Source organism: Phoenix dactylifera, chromosome 1 (assembly GCF_009389715.1).
Source record: "Phoenix dactylifera cultivar Barhee BC4 chromosome 1, palm_55x_up_171113_PBpolish2nd_filt_p, whole genome shotgun sequence".
Lineage (NCBI taxonomy): Eukaryota > Viridiplantae > Streptophyta > Magnoliopsida > Arecales > Arecaceae > Phoenix > Phoenix dactylifera.
Window position 1 is genome coordinate 39542661 of NC_052392.1, and position 24371 is coordinate 39567031.

The window sequence follows — 24371 nt, forward strand, 5'->3', positions numbered from 1 at the left end:
ATGAGTTTTACAAACTCTGCAAGTTACCAAAACCTCTACGTTGTACAAGATAGAAATTTACAGTTTGTAAGATTTTCTATAGTTAAACATATTAATGAACATATCATATCTATCAACATAAATTTCAAAATAAGAATAGTTACTATTTCCCCGTGCTTTGTGAGATCTCTATTCTTTCCTTCATTTATCTTAAGAATAGTTAATGAGTTCAACCAGTGTTCACATTCAAGAAAAGAAGGTTCAGATCGAGACGTAAGATTTTGATGGTACTCATCTCTTCGGATACACTGGATGGAATGACACGGCAAAATTTTAATAATAATCCAAATAGCCTACATTTTGAAACATAAACGAGAAACTAATGAAAAAGAACATGTGTGTATTTAATGAAAAAGAGAGATGGCCATACCATACAGAGAGAAGTTTCATGCTGATGGTTCATGAAGCAGATCTAGAGAAAGCCATAGCCCAATTCAAGGAACGATACATATGGGGTGAGTTTTCCTAAGCACCAACAAATTTCTACCTTTCCCTTGAAGAAATACACACACACACACACACACACACACACACACACACACACTTCTATTCGATTGCTCCCCAAATGGATTGATGTGCAGTAGACACTCTTTTAAGATTATGAAACCAGTACGTAGAAATCATTTTTGAGTGCATGAAGAATACCAAGGATACAAGTGGTAGCATATTTCGTAGCTAGCAATTCCCATGCCACATGTTCCTCTATTTGTAACTCCTCATTTTCCACACTCTGAGAAATACCAGTTTGCATCCTTGGATTGGGTACTGTTGGGTAAATCAACTATAGTAAACACATATGGTGCAAAGAATAGTAAGGGAGATCAGGGTTGTTCTTATGGAATAAAACTCTGCTTTAGAGTTCCCATAGGCTGATGGAAATTCGTAGTGTCCTACAGCCTTTGTATGCTGTTTTTTTGTGATTTATGAGGCTTTAATGAACAGCCTGATGTTCACTTTTATTCTAATTAGCCAAAGCTAGCTACCTTGAGCCCGGTTTTGCATGTATTTCTCCAAAGAAGAAAATAAAAGCAAAGGAGAGAGAGGGAAAAAGACAAAACCTCTTGGATATACGGATTAATTTAACGGAAACAGTTGAAAGCAACCGACACTGAATAAAAAACAGTTCGGTGGACAAGATTCTAGTTTCAGTTACTTGCAGGTCCTCCTCTCTAGCCTCATCATATAAACTTTTGAAAATATAGCCATATCATATAAACTTGCATTCCGTCCTCCTGAAGGAACCTACTTGTATACCAACTCAAGAGACCAAACACAAGAATCAAGCCCCTCCTTTCCCCCTAAACTTGGATAACAACCTTATAGAAAGCTTTAACTTAACACACACATAAAAAAAAACTCTCACACTCCTCTCCCTCTCTGAAATCAGGCAAAGCTTTCTTCCTTTTCCAGCCACCAGAGCCAATGAGCCATCCACTGATCCATATAAATACCAACTCCCTCAGACCACCCGGCTCCATCCAAGTCCTTGTACACTTTCATTAAAAAAAAGAGGAGTCCAATGACTCAACTCATGCAATCCTTCCTCCTCCTTCTTCTCCTCCTACCAAGTTTCATCCACTTCTCCTCATCGGTAGAAGCATTTCACGACGTTACTGCCTTTGGTGCCAAATCCGATGGTCGGACAGACTCGACCAAAGCATTCATTAGTGCGTGGACCGCCGCCTGTCGGTCTCCGAACCCTGCTACTATCCATGTCCCCCGTGGCTCCTTCCTGATAGGTCCAGTCACCTTCCATGGTCCTTGTAGGAGCAGCAGGATCACCATCCAGATCGACGGCACCCTTGTCGCGCCATCGAAATTTGCTAATCTTCGCAAACTTGGACAGTGGATGCTGTTTGATCACGTCAACGGCGTCTCGGTGTACGGCGGGACCGTCGACGGGCATGGCTCCTCTCTGTGGGCCTGCAAGGTTGCCGGACGGAACTGCCCCGCCGGTGCAACGGTGGGTTCCGGCACTATGAACTGCCGTTCTACGTAGTAAAATGAGCTGCAGTTGTACGGTAACCTGACCATTATGCTCTTCTCCATGCAGTCGTTAGCGTTCAGAAACTCGAAGAACATCTTGATCACTGGACTAACGTCGATCAACAGCGAGCTGTACCACATCGTGATCGACAGCTGTCAGGCAGTGACAGTGAAAGGGGTCAGGATCACGGCGCCCGGCGACAGCCCTAACACCGACGGCATCCACGTCCAGTCTTCTACCGACGTCACAATCACCGGAACCGGCATCAAGACTGGCGACGATTGCATCTCGATCGGACCTGGCACGATGAACCTGTGGATCGAGAAGGTCACCTGCGGACCTGGCCATGGCATAAGGTTTGGAAAACATTGCACTATGGCAGATCTCCATCCTTATTATTTAGAATTTTTTTTTCCATGAATACTCTTCTAAATATCGAATTTTGCATGAATACCCTTCTAAATTGATATTCGCACGTATACCCTCCTGCTAGTCTATTTTTTTATCTTATTTTTGTATATTATTATATTAAAGGCATTTACTGCAAAAATAATATTTTATGAGGTGCAGGAATAAATATACATTTTAAAAAAATTGAATAAATTTGTGTTTCATACGTACATGAGTCTCGTGCTGGAACGCTCACACGTGTGATGTTGGTGGCCGGCAGCATCGGGAGCTTGGGGAAAGGGTACGACGAGAAGGGGGTGGAGAACGTAACGGTGAAGACGGCGGCGTTCACGGGAACGGAAAACGGGCTGAGGATAAAGACGTGGGGGAGGCCGAGCGAGGGGTTCGTGAAGGGAGTGGTGTTCGAGCACGCCACGATGCAAAATGTCCGAAATCCCATCATCATTGACCAAAATTACTGCCCCGATGAGAAACGGTGCCCTGGTCAGGTAAAGAAATTAAATCCAACTCCAAGGGTAAACTAGTCTGATGGTAACGGCTAACTTATCCTATCACGTAGGGAATAACGTTTTATTCTATCATGTTCGGTATTCTCGTAGGATTTAGGATATAATTTTCCTTGTTAAATTTTAATTTATATATTGATATATATATATATATATATATATATATAATAAACTTTTTCTGTCTCTCTTTGTGTAGAATTCTGGGGTGAAGATTAGTGAGGTGAAATATATGGATGTGCAAGGGTCATCTGCATCACAAGTGGCGATAAACTTTGATTGTAGTGCCAGCAACCCATGCAGCGGAATTGGGCTGCAAGACGTAAAGCTTACGTATGGAAACAAGCCGGCAAGATCGTCTTGTCAACATGTCCATGGTACTGCCTCTGGTTCTGTCGTGCCGAGCTGCTTCTGAGTTCTTGAGTTGTAATATTATATATGTAACCGTATATCGGAGTATGAGTTAATGATTTGGTTGATGTGAGATGTGTTACTACTCTAGTAGCAATGGAATGGAATGAAGAGTTAATGGATTGATATGTCTTTTTTATTAGTAATAATTTCGGCCAAAACCGTTGGTATCATTCATGGTCCCAATTAACTTCTGAATATTTGTCCAGTGCCCGTAAAATTCGTAGTTTGGGTCTCAACGTTTTTTCCAGGGATTACAAGGTTTGTCAAATTCCTAATACGCGCGGATAGCATAAAAACGAACTCTCTCATCTTCAAAATATTGGCTTACAATTAAAAACAAGCCTAGGAAACCGGAAGATTAACCAGTTATATTTACTTTGTAACCGCCTTAAAGTTGCTAGGGGTGACACTTTACTCTGCCCCAGATCCACCCTGACTCTAGTAGATTGGATTTTACTCGATCCGAAGTGGGTGTAAATAATAGTAAAATCCATCTGGAGACTCGATCGGATATGGCTCTCCGCAAATCCTTTCCTCATTGTTTGTCCTATTTGCTTCAATGGTGAGAAAAATGGAACATGTGAAGGATTATATGCCAATGATGCTAAGTTATTCATGTTTTAATCGATTGTTTTTTCAGTTCAAAAGATATTTAACTTGTTAAAGAATAATATTTTATTGAAAAATTTAGTTTGTTATGTTCTAATTTCTATTTATTCGACTCCTTTTAATATTATGTGAATAATTATTTTTATATTATTTTTTATTTGTTTTCTTCGTATACAAAAATATAATTGCTGAAGCTTCAATCGACCTGATCTATCCAACCTGCTTCATCTAACTCTATCCATCTGGTCCCATCCTGCCCTAAGACGAGTGGTGGATGAAACTTGCTAGGCATGAGAGAGACACAAGATCCATGATCATAATTATACGTGAACTCCAAAAAAGTGCTTATAAATTTCAGCAGTGAGTCTTTTTACCTCTTATCATATCTTTGCTATAGGATTTGGATGATGCTCAAGATCTCATTTTTAAGCCAATTTCTCAAAATATCCCATTAATATACTAGAATCCAGCAAGAGCGATGCACTTGGATGGCTGTAATTTTAACTAGAAAAATACATGAAAGATTTAATCAAGGAACCTCTATATCTACGAAGGATTATTTTAACTGAAAAGATATTTGAGTCTATAAGAATTCTAATTAAAGAAGGAAATGAAGATTTTTCTCTTTTTTCCCCTTGATGTTAGGACTAGGGGGCGCATGGGAAAGAAAGCACCATATTTTTCTTTTTTTCTTGTTGGAGCTTTCGGGGGATGCATAGCTTCAGGCTCTCAGACTTGGAAAAGTGAAGCCGGCCGCAATCCTTTCCTACTGTATATTAGTAGACTGGAATTAATATTGCACATTAAATACATGCGATTGAGTGTTGATTTAGGGCATATAAATAGCTCAGGAAAAGAGCATTTCAGGAATATTGATAGTCGGATTTGCTCTTGAAAGGTGGAGAAGCTCTTCAAGGTTATTCATTAAATAAATTAAAGATGCTCTTCCTTGAATGGATATATCTCTTATATTTTTCAAATAATTAACTCAAAAAGAACACAAACTAAAAGAATGAAAGCATCATGCATGCACGCAAACAAAATATTTTGGGAATAAAATCCGGTGCTAATACATAGCTGAGCACTCATATAGAGATAATAACATATTCTTTTAAATGTGGTTACGTTTCACTTGGCTTGTGAAGCACGCCCTCTTAACATGCATGAGAACTCCACCGAGCTTTCAGTTTGGAAGTTATATTGATGATGACTACACACACACACACACACACACACACATATATATATAAGAGATTTTTGGAAGGTGATGCTGTCAACTTTCGCCACCATTTCTCTCTCTTCCCTCCATACACCTGCTGTGGTTTAATTCCTCCATGGAGAAAGTTGATGAGGAATCTATGTCACATGTCACCTTGGAGACAATAACCATAAAACAAGGCTCCTTGCACCAATGAAATTAGTCCTTTCGTCCCCTTGCACGCATGGGGAAACCGTGGCAGCAAAGGCACGGCTTAGTCTCGAAACACTGAAGCTATATATTATCCAAGATTGCTCCAATATTGTGATGATGCTGCTAATTAAAATTCCTAATTGCATGCAAGGCTAAAATTCTTAGCAGTATGCAAGAACAACACTGTCACAGCTCACAAAGCTCGCAAGGCTCAAGCGGAGCCTTTGGTATAACTTCATGTTTGAGGGTGATGATATGTATTGATTTGTAATTGACGCCGCTTCCTTCTCCTTTCCTTTACTCCACTTGTCAAGTCATATGAGGAATAGAGTTCATATTTTCCACTACAGATATAAATCAGCTTGTCACATGGTCCAACATGGACCTGAAGAAGTGAAATTTTGTTAATATTATGAGCTGCAAATTAAGTGACCTAAAACTGAGCTCAAATTCACCTAATAAAACCCACTTACTCAGATTGGTCAATTCAAGGTAGCAAGAAATTGATGCTAAGCACAAGAAGTTTGGTAGAAAGATCCCTTCCGGTCTACAATTAAACACATATTTGACACCTTAGTTTTTGGAATGAAATTAATCAATTCTATTATGCCTTTTTTTGGGAATGAAATTAATCAATTCTATTATGCCTTGACTTTGACAACATAGTGAGCTGCCAAGTGAAAAAACAATCCTCTCCTTCTCAGTAATCCATGTCTCAAATTAGGATGCCTCAAGATAAACACATATTTGACACCTTAGTTTTTGGAATGAAATTAATCAATTCTATTTTGCCTTGATTTTTATTTTCTTACCAAAATTCTGTATCCTATATAATTGCATATGTGTTCGAAATTGTACGAATGTGATCTGTCTCATATCTGGAGAATTAAAGCAATATATATATACTCCCATTTTCAGCCACCAGAACCTCCCGTAAGTCTATAAAAATACCCACCAAAACATCTCCATTCATTCCTACTAGAGTCTCATATATGGTTCAACTCATCAATTCCCTTCTTCTTCTTCTTCTCCTACTACTGCCCTCCATCCACTTGTTCTCATCGGCGGAAGCAGTCTACGTCGACGTCGTAGACTTCGGCGCTAAACCAGATGGCAAGACGGATTCGACCAAATCATTCCTCAGTGCATGGGATGCTGCCTGCGGCTCGACGGGACCTGCGACCATCCTTGTACCCGCTGGCTTCTTCTTGGTGGGTCACCTCGCTTTCTACGGTCCCTGTAAGAGCAGCAACATCACTCTCCAGAACGATGGCACCCTCGTTGCACCGTCCGATTACGCCAACTTTGGAAAGGTTAAGCAGTGGATGATGTTTGATCGAGTCCAGGGTCTCTCGGTGTACGGCGGGACCATCGATGGCCGTGGCTCATCTCTCTGGGCCTGCAAGACTTCCGGTGGGAACTGCCCCCAAGGTTCAACGGTACGTACGTGCTCCCGGCGTAGAATGGCCTTCCTCCAGCGGTCGTCTCTTAATTCATCATTTTTAATTTCTCCATGCAGTCGTTAACGTTCAGGAACTCGAAGGACGTCATGATCAAAGGCCTGAGTTCGATCGACAGCGAGCTGTACCACATCGTGATCGAAGGCTGCCAGGGGGTGACGGTGCAAGGCGTCAAGGTCAGGGCTCCGGGAAACAGCCCGAACACCGATGGCATCCACGTCCAGGGATCCACCGACGTGACGATTACCGGGACCAGCATCGGGACCGGCGATGACTGCGTCTCGGTCGGCCCCGGCACGGCGGGCCTATGGATCGAGCAGGTCGCCTGCGGGCCCGGCCACGGCATAAGGTGAGCTAGGGAACAGGACGAGGGCTGTATATCTTTCGCGCCAGGGGATGATGATTCACCTTCCTTCCCGCGCATCCACCGTTGGATCGCGCGATAGTCACTTCGAGATCGGTGCAGGTGGGTGATCGAGGGAGCTCGGAGTGCTTTGAACTCTGTGCGGAGTGCCGTCCAACGGTCGACGCGGTGGAAGGAAGATCCATCGTCCTTTCGCGCGGAAGATGCAACCCGGATATCCGAGGGAACATGCATGGTGCAGGTACACCATTGCATGTCGTGTATCTCGGTAGGATCATCAAAATGAGCGGCGTTTCACACGTGTGGGAGTCTTTTAGTGTTCTTACGTGCATCGATGTGATGGTACTGGTACGTGCATGGCTGGCAGCATTGGGAGCCTGGGGAAGTCGTACGACGAGAAGGGGGTGGAGAACGTGACGGTGAGGACGACGGTGTTCGCCGGGACGCAGAACGGGCTGCGGATAAAGACGTGGGGGAGGCCGAGCAAGGGGTTCGTCAAGGATGTGTTGTTCCAAAACGCCGTGATGCATAATGTCAAACACCCCGTCATCATTGATCAGTATTACTGCCCCCACCACATAGATTGCCCTGGCCAGGTAATGCAATTCAGTCTATTTCCAAGGGCAAATGTTTCCTTGCGTTGTCGGCTTACACCGTAGAGTGCGATGCAACCCTAGATATCTACCATATCATCTGATTGTAGAGATAAAAATTTATCGAGCAAAGTATAGCGAATGGCATGCGAAATGTGCTGCATGTGGCACGTAACATTTTCTCTGTTTGATAACTATACGTCTATCTCTGCAATCGGATGATGTAGCGGTCATCGAGAGCTGCATCGCTCTCCATGATGAAATGCGGAGGATCGGATCAGAATATATGGATTGTGTTGTGACTAGGGAAATTTGAATTCCAAAAATAAATGCATCATAGGGTGGAGGTAATGATGACTTCCTTTTTTTCTGATTAGGACTTCAAGAGGGAATTATTTTGTTTTTGATATCAATTTATATGTGAAAATAAGTGATACATTAATTCATTCTAGGTCAAGCTTGTTTAAGCTCATTTGTTTGGTAAATTATAACTCTGTGCCCAAGGTGCGCGCATATTTCAGCTCCGTTTATTCACCAAACAAACTTGAATATATATTATATTAGCCTGCCTGTATAAATTGGAAGTTACAGCCTTAATTTTCTGAGCTCGAATTTTTAATATTTTGATCTATGTTTTCTAAATTTGCATATATAGCTGACTGGATTAATTATTACCATAATCTCTCTGATCAGGATTCTGGAGTAAAGATTAGCCAGGTGACTTACAGTAATATCCGGGGATCATCTGCGTCACAAGTGGCGGTAACTTTTAACTGCAGCAGCACCAACCCATGCACCGGAATAAGGCTGGAAGAGATAGACCTTACCCATGGAAATGAGCCGGCGAAGTCATCTTGTGAATGTGCTGAAGGCACTGCCTCTGGCTTTGTCGAGCCTCCAAGTTGTCTTCAATAATCTCGATGATATAACAACAGAATAAAATCTTCAGCTTAATTTGTTATCCTCATGTCTAAGTTAAACTTAATCCCACAACGCGTCCAGTTCCAGTATGCTTGCCTGATATTGATATCATATCAGGCGTAGCCAAAATGATCACCGTTTCAAGATGCAGCATTAATTCGTCTCATTTTATCAGATGCCTCAGGATAAAATGGCATCGATCATGCAGTCTTTATGCAAGTCGGTTCTTAAAGTAGACTTCGTGGCCCTCATCTTCAGTCTTAAATCACTGGTTCTGGTATTAGTGCGCTCGAGTTTCGCCATGGACTTTGATTGTATGCAAGTATTTAGTCGGAATTTAGCTGAATTCTACCTGGGTCTATCTCATGAGTCTGGCCCGGCCCAGCTACAAAATTCTGAGCTGAGCCAATCTAAGAGCATTTGCTGATCCTAATTAAACCAGGCTCAATCTACGCCCTTTTTAGTAACAATGGAAGTTGGGTTGGGTGCAATCTAAACCGAAGGTTGGGTTGAGTTGGCTCAGGGTTTGCCCACAATCCGATCCAACCCAATCAAGTTGCAACCCTACCTTTTAAGTCCTAAATCTAACATGGTTATAACCATCCTGTTTTGGTTGGCAATTGGATAAAAGAGCTAGGATGTGTTGGGATTTAAGGTTGGTCTTGATGATGGGATTGATATATACATCACTAAACTTAAAAATAGATTGGTAATATCAATACCTAATGCATGACTAAAAAAAGATATAACAACATATTTTTCTTAAGAAATATACAATAACATAATTATTAAGTAACATTATCATATAAGGACTAGGTTATTTGGCATGCAACATATGACTATGGATCAAAAAGTCACATTACTGTTCTATTTATTAGCTGCTGAATGATTTCTTTCAAACAAATTCTTGGTAGTTTCTTATAGGTTTTTTCATCGACAAATATTGATTATCAGTCTAAAATTCATAGAATGCAGATAATAGAGGTGTAAGAAAATATAAAATATATAAATAAATCTACTTCATCCTATTAGCTTAAGCTTTTAGGACAAGTGATGATTTCAACATGGTATCAGAGCAGAGGTCCTGAGTTCGAACCCTGTCTCCACACTCTTTAACCCCATTATTAAAAATTTCACATGTTGGGCTCGCCCATTAAAGAAAAGTCCAGCCTACATGTGAGGGAGAGTATAAGAAAATATAAAATATATAAATAAATCTACTTCATCCTATCAGCTTAAGCTTTTAGGACAAGTGGTGATTTTAACAGGAGGAACCTTGATACTTGAATTCATTTTTTAACAAAGTTTTTCTTAAAAGTACTGTAGCTGGATTTTAGGTCTTAAGCAAGGCTAAGGTGAGGTCCTGAGTCCGTATACTTTGGCTACTAAGACGAGATTTGAGGGCAATCCCTAATTCATAAACTATATTGAAATTTAGAACATGGAGAGATATTTAGGCATTATAAATTTTACAATTCAATTGCTTTGTTTTTTCATCTAGTTAAAGATTATCTCTCCAAAATTGCAGTAATATTTCATTGGGCCTATTCATATCCAAATTAAATTGGACTAAAATTGACCTTATGAAATCTTAATATTAGATAAGGAAAAATATCGCTCTAGGCCCAACTTAGTGGAGTTAAATTCCTAGTCAAGTTTATGTTAGAGTAAGTTATTTCCTTAGTTTGGTTTTACTGAATTTATTTGAAAACTATTCTATAAATTACTAATAATTGCATAAAATAGATTTATAAATATTTTAAAAATAAATAATAAAATAAAATCGGAAGGTATGTCTAAAATGAGGTGTTTGAAGATACCATCCTAAGAATGAATTTCGCCCTCCTCGTGCAGGTATATGGCAAGGTCATCACAAGGATACGATGAAGCTAGCTTGGTTTGAATCCTACCTATCACGAGCATGATCATATAGAGGTTTAACCCAAATGGCCCTTTCGATTTTTAGGAAAGAAGAGAAGAGAGCAAGGAAAAAAATGGGAGAGAGAAACTATAAGAAAGAGTCTAACTTGCAGAAGGGGGAAAAATGGCATATTAACTCCCACAAGGCATCCAAATTAATCTAAGCTAAGCTTCTATCTTGTATTAGAGACCCTGGACCTAAAGCCTTTTGGGTCCTATCATTATGCTTTTAGGTTTGACTGCACCAACTTTAGCTAGGTACACTTTATACTCTGAAATAATCCAACCTTGGAGTTCTACAATTCGAAAATTCAAAACATGTTTTATTACTGGCCTTAAAAAGGAAGAAGGCTCTTTTTCAAAGTCAAAATCCCTTTATACATTGAATCAGCCTCCTTGCCAAAGCGTCCAAAGTTTTCTCCGCCATCCTTCTTCTTTTGCCACCAAAACTTGCGCCAAAATTGACGTTGGGTAGGAGTGGATGGAGACAAGCACAATCCATTCTAAGCCTCCTCCTTAATAAGCGGAAAGTTGGATGAATGGCCAACCGACTGAACCAAGGGTCAACTGTGGGTTAGAAATCTTTTGTTTCTCCTCATGAGTTTGTCTATATTTTAATATTTTAAATTTTCATGTCAACTACATTTATTTAAAGAAACATTTGTGATTTACCACAAATGGTGCAGCAAAGTGATGGTCTGGTCTGTGGCGGATCATTTCAAAAGGCTTCTCTGGTCTTCTGAGACTCATGTACCTATAGCGTTTAAGAATATTTTATTTTCTAATTTTCATAGCTATATTCACAGCATATCGGCGTAATAATATGCCGTGAATGTGTGGTTGTTCATGCCATAACAATCCCCTTGAAAAGCTCTAGCAGCCATCCGATCTGCCAACTCTCGCGGTATATGTATTGCTCTAAACACCCAAAAAGCTCTTCAATGTTGCACTGCATCATTGAACAAAGGAATATGTCTGTGTATGGATTAGAAGTATCAACAAAGATCCAGCGAATTATGGTACTAGAGTCATCTTCTACCAAATCCTAGTTTGCTCCTAATGTGCGAATTGCCACCTGAATACATAGTTTACAATCTCTTAATATGGATCCAGATCCAGCAGCATCATTTTTAACACCCAGTGGGCTAGAAGAAGTAACTCTTGCAGCTACTTCAGGGTCTTGATTGAGCATTAGAAGAAATGGACAAATCGGTTCTGAAACAATGCTGGAAAAAGCCATTCATTCCTTGCATTCCAAATTTGCCGAGTTAGACGGGCATCAAGCCTCAATCAAGCTGGACTTCATGTTACAAATGCCCTTTTTCCACAACAATTTCCAAGGGACAGTCTCAACTCTCGGAATCCAACAAACCCCACATCGCAATCAAAGTCCTCGCAAGAGAAAGAGAGTTTCCATGGCTTAAGCTTGACCAAAGAACTCGAGCCCTTCACGTAAGTCAGAAAATGTCTCAAACCAAGTAGTCATCCTTTGGAAGGGCAGCAATCCTTTAAATACCCTTAAAACTCACTGCAACCAACCACATCTCTTTGTACATTGTTTAGAAGCAGAGTACTACTGTACTAGTCCCATGGCAAAGCTCACTATCTTTGTCCTACTCAAACTATTTCTCCTCTGCTTCTTGCCAAGATCAAATGCAGTCTACAGTGTACTTAATTATGGAGCCAAAGCTGATGGAAAGACGGACTCGGCCCAGCCACTCCTCAAAGCTTGGGCGGCGGCGTGCCGGTCATCTTCTCCGGCGACCATCCATGTGCCTGCAGGGAGTTTCCTAGTAAGCCAAGCCATCTTCCATGGCCCATGCAAGAACACTGCGATCAAGTTTTCGATCCATGGGACGATCGTCTCGCCTTCATACTACGGCAAGTCAGATGCTTCAGGGAAATGGATTGCCTTTAATAACGTCGAAGGCGTCACGATTCGCGGCGGGAACCTCGACGCAAGAGGTGGAGCTTTGTGGACCTGCAAATTTGATGGCCGGAGCTGCCCAACCGGTGCACCTGTAAGTAAATCAGGTCATAATATAAATAGAATTTCTTAGCTCGTATAAGTACCCAATATCTTTTTGACAAGACTAAACACGCACGCTCTCTTTGTTTAAGCTCTATCCAATTTCATTGAAATCTAATTACTAGCACCACGATCGGTCCGTAATCAGACTTAATGAGTCCGTGCTGCAGTATCCCCCAATCTGCATGGGTTATAGGCCGGATCTGCTCTGATACTATTTGTCACAACCTAGGATCTCACAAAAAAAGACTAGCTAGAAGATATTTTTGGAGTTTCTTAGTTCTGTACAAGTACCTAAGATCTCTTCCATGAATGATCTATATAGGACTAAACACACGCGAAGAATAGATCAATTAAACTATTTTGCTTAAATTAAGCATAAGTTAAAAATAACATAAATAAGGAAGATCCTGTGCTCTCCTGCTTCCAACCAGAATTCAGCCACTCACCACTTCATGTGAAATAAGTTCTTTGCTCTAAAAATGGTTGTTGTTTTTTTGGATTAATTTGCAGTCGCTGATTGTCAGCAACTCGAAGAACATCGCGATCGACGGCGTAACGTCGATCAACAGCGAGCTGTTCCACATTGTGATCCTTGGTTGCCAAGGAGTGAGGATTCGAGGTGTTCACATCCTGGCATCAGAAAACAGCCCGAATACTGACGGCATCCATGTTCAGATGTCCACCGGCGTGAGCATCGTTCAGGCCAACATCAGGACCGGCGATGACTGCATCTCCATCGGACCGGGCACCTCCCACCTTTGGATTGAACGTGTGTTCTGCGGACCAGGGCATGGCATCAGGTGAACATATCTTGACACAAAAAAATTAACCAGGGCTAGGTCTATCTGAATTTGGCCCCAAACCGATCGATAACTTGACCAAACTCAGGAAAAAATGGGTCAATGTGGCTCTAAGATTTGGCCATAAGTTGGCAGCTGAAATGCATCGTTTCTTAATTCTTCCAACCCTCTATTTCATGTTCATCTAGATATTTTATTCATGCATAGGAGGAACTCTCCACCCTCTTAATTCTTCTAATGGCCTGTACTCTAGACTCATGCACACAAGCAGACAAATTGACCTACAGGCCTCATAAGCCATTGTCTTATGTTGTTCATGAACTAAATTAGGAACAGAACATTTTCATTTCTAAACGATTCTTGAATTTAAGCCAGTTCATTCATGAATTGACCTTCATGTCAATCACATCATATATTTTTGAACTTGTTTTTTAAAAAAAAAACAGCGATGATGTGCCACTATTAGGATTTGAACTATGAATTTCTCTGAGAAGGAACATTTAGGAGAAGGATGCTGATAGTTGAACCCGGATCATGTTGGGCACTCTTGACTACTAGTGCATGTAGTATATATTGTATTAAGGTGTTTCACATAATATAAATAAATTTTTTTTGCATGACTATCTTCTAAATATCAAATTTTGCATGACTATTCTTCCAAAATTGATATTTACATGTATACCCTCGTAAAACACTTGTTTTGCTATCTTACTATTTTTTTATCCTTGTTTTTGCATATGTACATATGCCATCTAACACCGTTATTTCAAATTAAAATAACTAAAATATCCTGAATTGGTAGATGTGCAAAATGAAATATTTATAAGGCGATCGCGGTGAAGGACAAAAAAAAGTAATTTCAAAATTTTATTTTATTTTTAATTAAAATAAATATGGTTTTTATTAACGGTGTTAGAAGAATCATCATATTAGAGGAATTTGTGCAAAAACACTAGGATACAGAAATAAATATAAATTTTGAAGGGGATATTCACACAAATTTGAATTTTTAAAAGGATATTCATATAAAAAACCCCATATAAATTTAGCAAAAGTTTTTCATTAATTTCATCTCCAATAAACTGAGATTTCTGTGGGATTTGGCTTGTATCAGCATTGGGAGCTTAGGCAAGTTGGGGGAGGGACTTCAGGTGGAGGGTGTGCAAAATATAACGGTAAAATCCGTCATGTTTGCGAACACTCAAAACGGATTTAGGATTAAGACTTGGGGAACAAATGCTCGTGGCTACGTTAAAGAAGTCGTCTTTGTAGACGCAGTGATGCGAAATGTCCAAAACCCTATCATCATCGACCAGAACTATTGCCCTGGAAACCACAATTGCCCTGGACAGGTATGCATTGAACTTTTATCTGTAGTAAATGCACAAATAGCTTTGATAGCAATTGGCAATAAAGTTTTTTTTTTTCTTTTTTTTTCTTTATTTATCTAATTACCAGCCAATTTACAAATAATCTTTATTTTTTCTATATATATTTTTTTTTGCAGAATTCGGGCATTGAGATCAGTCATGTGAAGTACAAGAACATTCGAGGGACATCCGCAACAAAAGTGGCTGTGAATTTCAACTGTAGTCCAAGGAATCCATGCAATGGAATTCGATTGAAAGACATTAAGCTCATGTATCAAAATCAATGGGCGCGGTGTTATTGCAAGCATGCTTATGGAATTGCTACTGGTTCTGTTATCCCACCGAGTTGTCTTTGATGCTTATGCCACCAACATTATGCTATTATTCTAGGGTATCCCTGTGGGTATTGGGTAAGTCTGTGCATTGGCCTGCTCAAGCCGACGCTCAAATGCCTTTGTTTCATGTAGTTTTGCCTATGCACTTACCTTGGTGTATAGAAAAAAACTAATTTTTAGACCACCCATATCTACCGGAAGGCGAACAGTGCTACCGACTGGATGGCCTCCTTTGCAGCTTATCATACTAGAGAGTTTTTTTTTGGAGAATTAAGCCTTTATTTCTATTCTCTCCGTCAGCTTCTCTTTTCTAATTTTGTCGGCTGCACTCATGTACGTTTTGTGTAAGACGCTGTTATATTGAAAAAGATAATAATAATAAAAAACTAATTTATTCTATCTTTTAGGTTTTCATATTCATATGTATGTTTTTTGTTTCCTTCTTTTCTTTTTTTTTCTTTTTTCAACCATGGTACTATGAATTTTCAAGTGGCAACAAAAGTCCCTAGCTTGATGGTAGCCTTATTCCATTGTAGTTCATTTCTAATTCATCAATACTTGAAAACACCTCAATTCTAGTAGTAGGCATGTATGCAAATATATGGGAACTCCAGGGAGGATATAGCTTTCAACGATCAAATAGATGTTTCAAAAAAAGAAGAAGAGTTTAGCCATCAAATGGACAGAGTGGTTCTGAAATTGAAATTGAGCTTACAGAGGCCGAGTTGAGGGCAGCATGAGCTGGTTTGGGCGACGCTCGGCACGTGTTGCAGGCTAGAGCAGTTATACTTGAGGACAATTCAGTTATGGTGATTGGCTAGATACAGGGTAGGACCAGTGACATGAGAGAGTGCCACCCTTTGCTTCGGAACATCCGGACCATGATTAGTGGTAACGTGGCATTCGAAGCCAAGTACATGTTTAGAGAGGCTAAAGAAGCCGCAGACTGAGTGGCCCCATATGTATCTAATCACTCCAGGGTTGCTCTGTGGGTTGGGAAGAGAAAGTTGCCTAGAGAGCTCCGTGATTTACTTTTTTGTAACCTTCTGTATCCATACTGGAATTATTTGAATCATCCAGTTTAGCCAAAAAATAATAATAATAAAAATAATAAAAGAAATTGAGCTAGACTCGCCTAGGCCACACTGGTGCCAGCCCAAATTTAACTCAAGAAAGTACGGGGGAACATTTGACCAGGCCTAAAATCACTTTTAGGCCTCTAGCCCAGCCCAGCCCATTTAACGGGCAACCCCTCGCCCCTTCCCTTTCCTTTTCTTATTATTTTAAATGACCCTCAACGGTCCGCTAACTACATTATTTGCTGGCCATTTTCTCGTTTCTTACCGGAACTTGCCTGGTAGTTGAATCCTCTGTTTCTACTTTAGAAAGATCGTGATCTCTGCCGACTGGAAAAAAATCTGATATGGATTCTGTGTTCATAGACCTCACTAATATAAAAATAGGCGCTGCAATCAATTTTCAAATAGATATAATGAAATAAAAGAAGTCTGGAATCTTAGTTTTGTTGATTTCTTAATCTTTATCACTTTTTTTAAGAGATTCGAGTGCAGTGAGACAAAGCAAATCTTTTCTTTTCCTATATACATATAAATATCTTAAAAAATAACTGTTGCTTTAAGATTTTTATCTTAGTCAAACATTGTAGCTGATATCACTATGGAGCATCTTCTGATATGTTATTTGCATAAATTTCAGCTTTATCACCTTAGCTGATATAAAACAATCAAATTTGAGATATTGGCTGATATAATATGTATTCATGTCACCTAATATTCTTCAAGCTGTATGATTTGATGTACATGAGCTATAGCTATCTTCAACTATGGAAGATGGGCTATCTGGCACTCTTTAATCTATAGAATAAAAATCATCTCCTCTTCTTTTTTTTCTACATTTTTCGCACTTCCATCACTTTCTCTTTCTTAAATATCTTTTTAATTAATTTTTTTTTAAAATCGATAATAAAATATAATTGTAGTTTTTAATTATCGTATCGATCAAGATTTCAACATCTTAGTCCGAAAAAATAGTCAAAATCTCAAAAAAATTAATTATATTATATTATATTATATTATTTATTATATGGAGATAAACAAAATCTCGGTTCATCCTGCTCGCCGATCGGCAGCTAAAAACCCTTGCTCCCCACCGCTCCTGGCGCGCCTGTGGTTATAGTTTTGGTAGCGCCAGCTCCTGCTCTTTGTCCCACGAAACAGCTCTCAAACCCCATTAAAACCTCTCTCCATCTCTCTGCCGTCTCCCGCTGTTTCTCCACCACCCAAATCTCACTGTCTCTCTCTGAGAGGGTTGGAAATGGAGGAAGGGGAGGAGGTGAGGAACAAGCAGGTGGTGATGAAGGGATTCATCGCGGGAGCTCCGAAGGAGACGGACATGGAGCTGAGAGAGGGGAAGGCCAGGCTGAGGGCTCCCAAGGGTTCGGGTGCCATCCTCGTGAAGAACCTCTACCTCTCCTGCGACCCCTACATGAGAGGAAGGATGAGGGAGAACTACGATTCCTACATCCCTCCCTTCCAGCCCGGTTCGGTACATCCCTCTTTCCCCTTCTTAGTTTCCTCTTCTTCTTCTCCATAACTTTTCTTAGATTTTGCTACTTGTATTCCTGAAGGTGATAGAGGGCTTCGGGGTGTCCAAAGTTGTGGATTCCGATAATCCGGGATTCAGCGCGGGGGAGTTGGTCTCAGGGCTAACTGGTTGGGAAGAGTACAGTTTAATTTCGAAGACTGAGCAGCTGAGGAAGATTCAAATCAAAGATATCCCTCTCTCATATCATGTGGGTCTCCTTGGTAGGTCCCCTTTTTTTGTTACTAAATCTGCCAGCAAATTTAAGACAATTATGCAGCAATATTGCAAGCTGAAACTGTTGGCATCATGTCATATCTTTTTCAGATTTATTCTTGCAAAGAAAAAAAAAGAAATATTATTACATGCTCAATACAATGCATTATGAACATTGTAGACAGGTAATGTTTGCATAAATCTACATCGCACCTCGCTGTAAACGATGCTTTGCTGAAACATACAGGCTCCACAAGATGTTTCTCTTCCTCAAGCTGTACCACCTCTTTCCGAATTTACCTCTCTCCCATCACCAGCAGTTGCTTTTTGATCATATATGAACGTATACATAAATTGGGTTAGTCTAGCATCGTATATATATCTACTTTTTTTGCAATAAAAAAAAAAACATAAGCATGTTAGCCTTATGCAGACATGCATTTCGTTTGACCCCTAAGTGGTCGATGTTTGATACGATTTCGAACTTCCAATCACTACCTCCAGATTCCTGACATCTTTAAAAGTGTACCTGTATACCGGCTCCGATTGTTATCTTATTCTCCAATGTTTGTCTAGATGAGCACAAAAATATATATATGTTGCTTTTGTTTTTTTTGTTTGCTTTTCCCTATCTATCTGTTTGCTCTAAAGTGGTGTGTGTGTGAGAGAAGGTTTTGCAAGATCCAGGCCACTGTTTGATTGAGATTGAAAAAGGGATTAGAATTATATACTGATGGGGGCCACGAGTTCCCAGTGTGGATGGCCAGGCCAAGTTTATGCCAGGTGGTGGTAGGTGAAGACATGGCATTAGGTTTCAAGAAACCACAAAAGAGTACATAAATGTTTGACAATAGGACCAATTTGTTTTCTTTTAGTGATCCTTTTTTTTATTGCTTAGTTTCATTATTACTCAAATGGAAGATAAGCGGGCAAGTAAAAGAAGCTAATTACTGAGGTTTTACAATTTTTTTATTGAAAATATATGCCTTTAACAAATATATGTGATTTTATTACTTGTAATATATAGGACAAATTATCCAGTTTCTTTTAAGGGATGCTTTTTTGGTAATCCCACAAATTTTGTCTACCTATTCTATTTTTGAGTTTGCTTATTTAGCTTTGTGTATACGAATGGGTCAATATCGGGAAATACGGTCTTTTATTGTTGATACTCATAAATTATGAACCGAGCTATTAACAGGGTATTTACGTTCGGTGTTTAATATCTTTTGGATCCTTTTGGCAGATCTATTGCATATGCTATTCAACAATGTCTGTCTCAAATCAGTTTTTTGCCACAGGTATGCCAGGTTTTACAGCTTATGCTGGATTCTATGAGATCTGTTCTCCAAAGTTTGGGGAGTATGTCTTTGTGTCTGCTGCATCAGGAGCAGTTGGCCAGCTTGTTGGTCAGCTTGCAAAGCTATATGGCTGTTATGTTGTTGGAAGTGCAGGCACGAGGCAAAAGGTAGGCTCTTGTTGAATCATTAATTTCATATATATGCTTAGGATTAGCTGTTTTAATTGAGATAATTGAAATGGCAAAATCAGGTTGATCTTCTGAAGAACAAACTAGGATTTGATGAAGCTTTCAATTACAAAGAGGAATCTGACTTGAACATAGCTCTGAAAAGGTCAGTTCACAAGCACATCATGGAATTAACTGCTGAGGATCTTAATTTTCTAGTCGTGGCTTAGTTTATTGCATGTAGTCTGTATTAGAAATGTCAGCAAGGTTCTTGCACCATATATAAACTATCTATCAATTATTAAGAAGTTTTGATATATGCTTTCTACTTGATTATATAAGTTAGGATCTAAGTGTATAAGTGTCATCTTAGCTGGTTGTTCCAGTTTCCTTCATCTTTAAGTTTATTATTTTGCATTTCTTCCTATCAACCCTCTCTTCTTCTAGGTTTCTTAAAAAGCTATTTTAATGTTAGTATGATCCAACTTCAATATGTAGCACTTTTTTTCCCTTTTATTTTGAGTCTGTTAAGTCTGAGGAAGCTACCAGTTTTATCAAAAATCTTTTATGTAAAACCTGATATTTATAAGCATGGATATTGAGTATAGTTTAGTGGGTGGAGTAGATGAGGAGATTGTGTTATTCCTTAAGATGAGAGGTGATGTGGATATCAAGGATTTGGTTTCTAACAGAGTAGCGATTCAGATCGTAAAAGACCTGTTTCAAGGGAACCACTAGCTCCTGGGAACCTCATTAAACCCATGTATTAGATTTTGAGATGCTTGCGTTACCTATAACCCAATCTGTAACTTGCAAGCACATGGCTTAACTAACCCTAGCAAAACCAGGTTTCATCAAAATCTTGTTTTACTGTAACCTAGTAATCAAACAAACAATTACTGTGTCATAGTATTCTCATTGGGCTCACAGCTCACTAGTCACTTGCGTTAAATAGTCCTGTTGCCATTGGACTGATATACATGTCTATGTTCTATTCTGTTGGTAAATGGTACCTTACCTGAGCTCATGGATATCGCTCTCTCCTGATGCTGTCTCTGATTGCCTCCTATAACGGGTATTGTTACATTATTTACTCTATTCTTCAGGCACTCCTCCAGTGAAATAATATATGGTGTCATTTTGATGGTCGAGATTGCTTCTTCGTACAAGTTTGTGTTTTTGTTTTTTTTAACAGATGAAAGAAGGGGAATGAGCCTTTTGTTTGGTGGGCCTTTCAGCCTTGACCCCATGGTCAAGCACTAGTTAGCAAGCCCAAAGGCAAAGAGCACATGGCATAATGGTCCATAGACCCTTGTATCATGGTAGTGTGGCATAAGATGACCCAAACCTGCTAACCCGTACAAATCCACCTGAAATAAATGGGTTTGGTTTGGTCATTGTTAAATTCAGATCAATAATGGGTCAAAATGAAACCAACCTATTTATAAATGGGTGGATTTGGGTTTAGCTCTCGAATCTGATGGGTCACCCGAGTTGAAGCAGCCAGAAATTATCGGTTCCCAAACCCATGGTCCATGTTCATCTCACTATTCTATTTGTTGCATCTTAGTCAATTCATCGTTAATTAATTTTTGATTGTGATAGATTCTAAGTTTTTAATTTTTTGTGCTTATGATCAAGGTTTTAAATCTTATTGGACGGGGCTATCTCGATTTTTTTATGGAATGGGACGTGCCATTATCTCATCCTATCTCGACATTTGGGACACAGGATGTCCCAAGACGTGCTGATCGAGATGTTGGGATGATGGCGGGATGGTTTTGTCCCAATACATGGGATGGCACCCCATTTTGGTATCTTACGGGACGTCCCTCCGATATTTGAATCTTGCTTATGATGATATGTTGCAAATTTAATCTGATTTTTTTTGTTTGTGATATTTGCATGCTATATTTTGTCTTATTCTTTAGTTATATATATAATTGGCAAGTGCAAATTTATATAGGTTGGTGGATGGGCCCTGGTGTATTTAAAATAAATGGGTCGGGTATGGTTTGGAAAATTTTATTGACATGAATCCACTTTGACTTGACCCAACCCCACCAATTGCCACCCCTATACCATGGCCATGGTACGAGACCTTCACATCAAGGCCCAATGCGCCATAGGACTCTATTAAAGAAAGAGGGGGTGGAGGTCAGACACTTGACCGCTGAAAGGGTACAGATTCATTTGTAAGCGGAATCTGAAACAAGCACATCCTCATTGTTCAGCTCTCTCCAGTTCCATCAGCAATAAGCTAAATCTAGTTTGGTGAAAATGATTCATTTGGGATAAAATTTCAAACTCACCTTAGTCTGCACCAAGAATTGAGAAGCTTCCTGTGTAAATGAATTATGCGAATGTTTGTGCAGTGAACACGCTATCCAGTTTTGATCTCATCAATGGTTGATATACTAACACAAAGATTGAAGAGAAAAACTTTCATTATGAAGTATTTTAAGAGAAAACATCCTTTAAATCAGCTTATATGGTCTTTATTATAACTTCGTTGTTATTTTATCGTAATAGAAATGACCATATTCTGAAACTCTCATGATGAGCTTATTTAGCTATTTATTTATTTCAGGTGAACGGTAAATAATAAATGACTTGCCCAGATGATTTTTTTTTTTTTAACTTCAAATGTACAGTTTCATATCAAATTGTTTAGATCATATATCTGAATGCAAATAGCCGATAATATGTGATTTTTGGACCTTGGCTCTGGTGTATATTGCAACATCTCATTTTGGCTAATTTTTTAATGATTCTTAGAGGTCCGCTTGGGCTTGATATCAGGTCACATAAATTTGCTCTATTAATTCATCGAACTTTCTCTACTTCAAGTCATGCATCCTAGTCAATCTTCTCTGGCCACGATGAGATTTTTTTGATGATATCATTTCAATGAAACTCACAATTTAATTTAGGAAACTGCGAGCTTTAAGTTATCCAAATAAGGTTTTCATTTGTGAATTTTCGGTCGAAACTTGACTGAGTCTGTTCGGACATGTTTGTTTGTTGAGAGTGCAGTTCGGACATGTTTGACTCAGTTATGTACAGTTTTTGCAAGATTGACAAAATCTTCATTTTCTTTTTCTTTTTATTATAGATTGGTTGACAATTTTTTCTATCAAATAGGTCAGATCATACAAAAAATCAAATCTCCATGCTGAACTGCAATTTCTTATCATCATCATGTGTCATATTGCTTTCCTATAATTTTTAGCTTTATTATGTGATGCCTGGGCTCTAGAATTTCCCATGTCATGCCTTGTACTGGTCCTAAGCACCTTCATCTTTTTTAACCTGTAAACCTTAGGTGTTTTCCCAAGGGCATCGATATCTACTTTGATAACGTCGGTGGCCCAATGCTCGACGCGGCGCTCCTCAACATGAGACCACATGGCCGAATTGCTGTGTGTGGAATGGTCTCTCAGCATGGAGTCTCCGATCCTCAGGGAATCCGTAACCTGCATTGTCTTGTATCAAAGAGCATCAGGATGCAGGGTTTCCTTCAGCACGACTATCTGCACTTGTTTCCTCAGTTCTTGGATCATATAGTTAGTTATTACAAACAAGGGAAGATTGTTTACATGGAAGACATGAGTGAAGGACTTGAGAGTGCTCCAAATTCATTCGTTGGCCTATTCACTGGTAAAAATGTAGGCAAGCAGGTAGTATGGGTCTCCAAAGAGTAATTTTCTTTTACATGCTTGGCCTTTTATGTTCTTGTATGCAATTCTTATAAACTTCCCAAATTCTCTTGTTAATTTTTGCTGAACTGTTTGTGAAACATCAGGAGAAGCATATGCTGTTTGTTAGGCTATGAAGCCAAATATATAAGTAAAGGACAGACCCTATATTCCTCACAAGCAGCACATTAGATTGCAGTGCTACTGGCCTGTTTATGCTGGTGATTTTATAGACATGGGTCCTACACTTCCAAAATTTGGGTGTCATTTAGCTAACTGGCTTCTGCCTTCTCCCAGGAGTGGAGAGCATGTTTGCGAATTCATTGGAAGGGTTTAAGTGTGTTTGAGGGTGAGTTAACGCCCTTTGGATCCTCTTGAATTCTTGCTTGAATTGGAGTGCTCCACTTAGATATCCAGTTCCGCATCACTCATCGTTTTTTCTATTGTGGAAAAACTTACGATTGAGCATATGATTCAATGTATTGGCACGGTTGGCAATTCTTAACCGTTTGACATGTTTAATTTGTCAGATTTTTGACCCATTTCATTTAATAAATCGGTGAAGTTCGAGTTAGAAAGATTTATCTAATTTGGAAAATCTCACCATTGGGCATATGATTCAACGTATTAAGCTTTAATTATGGATGGCAATTTTTAACCATTTAGCATGTTTAATTTGTCTCAACTCGTTATTGATAAAATGGTTAGATGTAGGTTTAGATTTTTGACCTAATTAATAAACCGGTGAAGTTTGAGTTGAAATATTTTTGTTGTATCTTGTGTCTTATCCGATCCGGTCTGATCGCCATCTTAGGTCTTGGTGCCGTTCTTTGCACGGTGCATTAATAAGCCCATCACCATCCTCGTCTTTGGCTACATCACAGGCTCTATCATCTGCCGCCGTCATAGCTGCGGCCAAATCCCGCCGGCCCTCCGGCACCTCTCCCCATCCGATCTAGCCCTCCGCGTCCCCAAAATTTTCCCTGTATCCCGGTCAAGCTCTGTGGTTGGAAATGTAATTTGATGGAGGAGTCCCAAGATGGGTCCACACTGATAGTCCCTAGAAAAAACGTCCGCAGGATGGCAATTTTCCACCTGGGCCCCTCCGTCTTTAACGCCGGCGTCAAAAATCTCACGTAGCTTGGTTTTGTATTCACACCTGGTCCCCGACCAGTCAGCCGTAGTCAGTTAATTCCCCCCCAACAGCTAAACCCACGAT

At 39.6% G+C, this 24371-nt stretch overlaps 3 protein-coding genes across 3 annotated transcripts; all 3 read left to right on the forward strand.

Annotated features, from left to right (window-relative positions):
* Positions 1-1533: 1533 nt before the first annotated feature.
* On the forward strand, positions 1534-3483 carry LOC103706062 (polygalacturonase-like). Its single transcript, XM_008790032.3, has 4 exons — positions 1534-2002; positions 2093-2382; positions 2697-2925; positions 3140-3483. Exons 1-4 carry the CDS (start codon positions 1559-1561, stop codon positions 3353-3355), a joined length of 1179 nt encoding a protein of 392 aa, XP_008788254.2. The 5' UTR covers positions 1534-1558; the 3' UTR covers positions 3356-3483.
* Positions 3484-6366: 2883 nt separating this feature from the next.
* LOC103706119 lies at positions 6367-23340 on the forward strand. The gene is made up of 13 exons (XM_008790125.3): positions 6367-6813; positions 6894-7183; positions 7566-7794; positions 8485-8695; positions 12292-12653; positions 13175-13464; positions 14579-14816; positions 14972-15166; positions 17375-17734; positions 17817-17994; positions 19288-19454; positions 19538-19620; positions 22780-23340. The coding sequence occupies exons 1-13, from the start codon at positions 6367-6369 to the stop codon at positions 23156-23158; spliced, it is 3429 nt and encodes a 1142-aa protein (XP_008788347.2). The 3' UTR covers positions 23159-23340.
* On the forward strand, positions 12209-15529 carry LOC120113363 (polygalacturonase-like). Its single transcript, XM_039134510.1, has 4 exons — positions 12209-12653; positions 13175-13464; positions 14588-14816; positions 14972-15529. Exons 1-4 carry the CDS (start codon positions 12222-12224, stop codon positions 15188-15190), a joined length of 1170 nt encoding a protein of 389 aa, XP_038990438.1. The 5' UTR covers positions 12209-12221; the 3' UTR covers positions 15191-15529.
* Positions 23341-24371: the final 1031 nt, after the last annotated feature.

What these genes read in the sequence shown, in the direction of transcription:
- LOC103706119 (XM_008790125.3), top strand. Translation starts at nt 6,367, where the DNA reads ATGGTTCAACTCATCAATTCCCTTCTTCTTCTTCTTCTCCTACTACTG. An exon ending in GCTGCCCAACCGGTGCACCT is followed by an intron (nt 12,654 to 13,174) that starts GTAAGTAAATCA and finishes ATTAATTTGCAG; the next exon opens with TCGCTGATTGTCAGCAACTC. An exon ending in GGACCAGGGCATGGCATCAG is followed by an intron (nt 13,465 to 14,578) that starts GTGAACATATCT and finishes GGCTTGTATCAG; the next exon opens with CATTGGGAGCTTAGGCAAGT.
- LOC120113363 (XM_039134510.1), top strand. Translation starts at nt 12,222, where the DNA reads ATGGCAAAGCTCACTATCTTTGTCCTACTCAAACTATTTCTCCTCTGC. An exon ending in GCTGCCCAACCGGTGCACCT is followed by an intron (nt 12,654 to 13,174) that starts GTAAGTAAATCA and finishes ATTAATTTGCAG; the next exon opens with TCGCTGATTGTCAGCAACTC. An exon ending in GGACCAGGGCATGGCATCAG is followed by an intron (nt 13,465 to 14,587) that starts GTGAACATATCT and finishes CAGCATTGGGAG; the next exon opens with CTTAGGCAAGTTGGGGGAGG.
- LOC103706062 (XM_008790032.3), top strand. Translation starts at nt 1,559, where the DNA reads ATGACTCAACTCATGCAATCCTTCCTCCTCCTTCTTCTCCTCCTACCA. An exon ending in ACTGCCCCGCCGGTGCAACG is followed by an intron (nt 2,003 to 2,092) that starts GTGGGTTCCGGC and finishes TTCTCCATGCAG; the next exon opens with TCGTTAGCGTTCAGAAACTC. An exon ending in AGAAACGGTGCCCTGGTCAG is followed by an intron (nt 2,926 to 3,139) that starts GTAAAGAAATTA and finishes CTCTTTGTGTAG; the next exon opens with AATTCTGGGGTGAAGATTAG.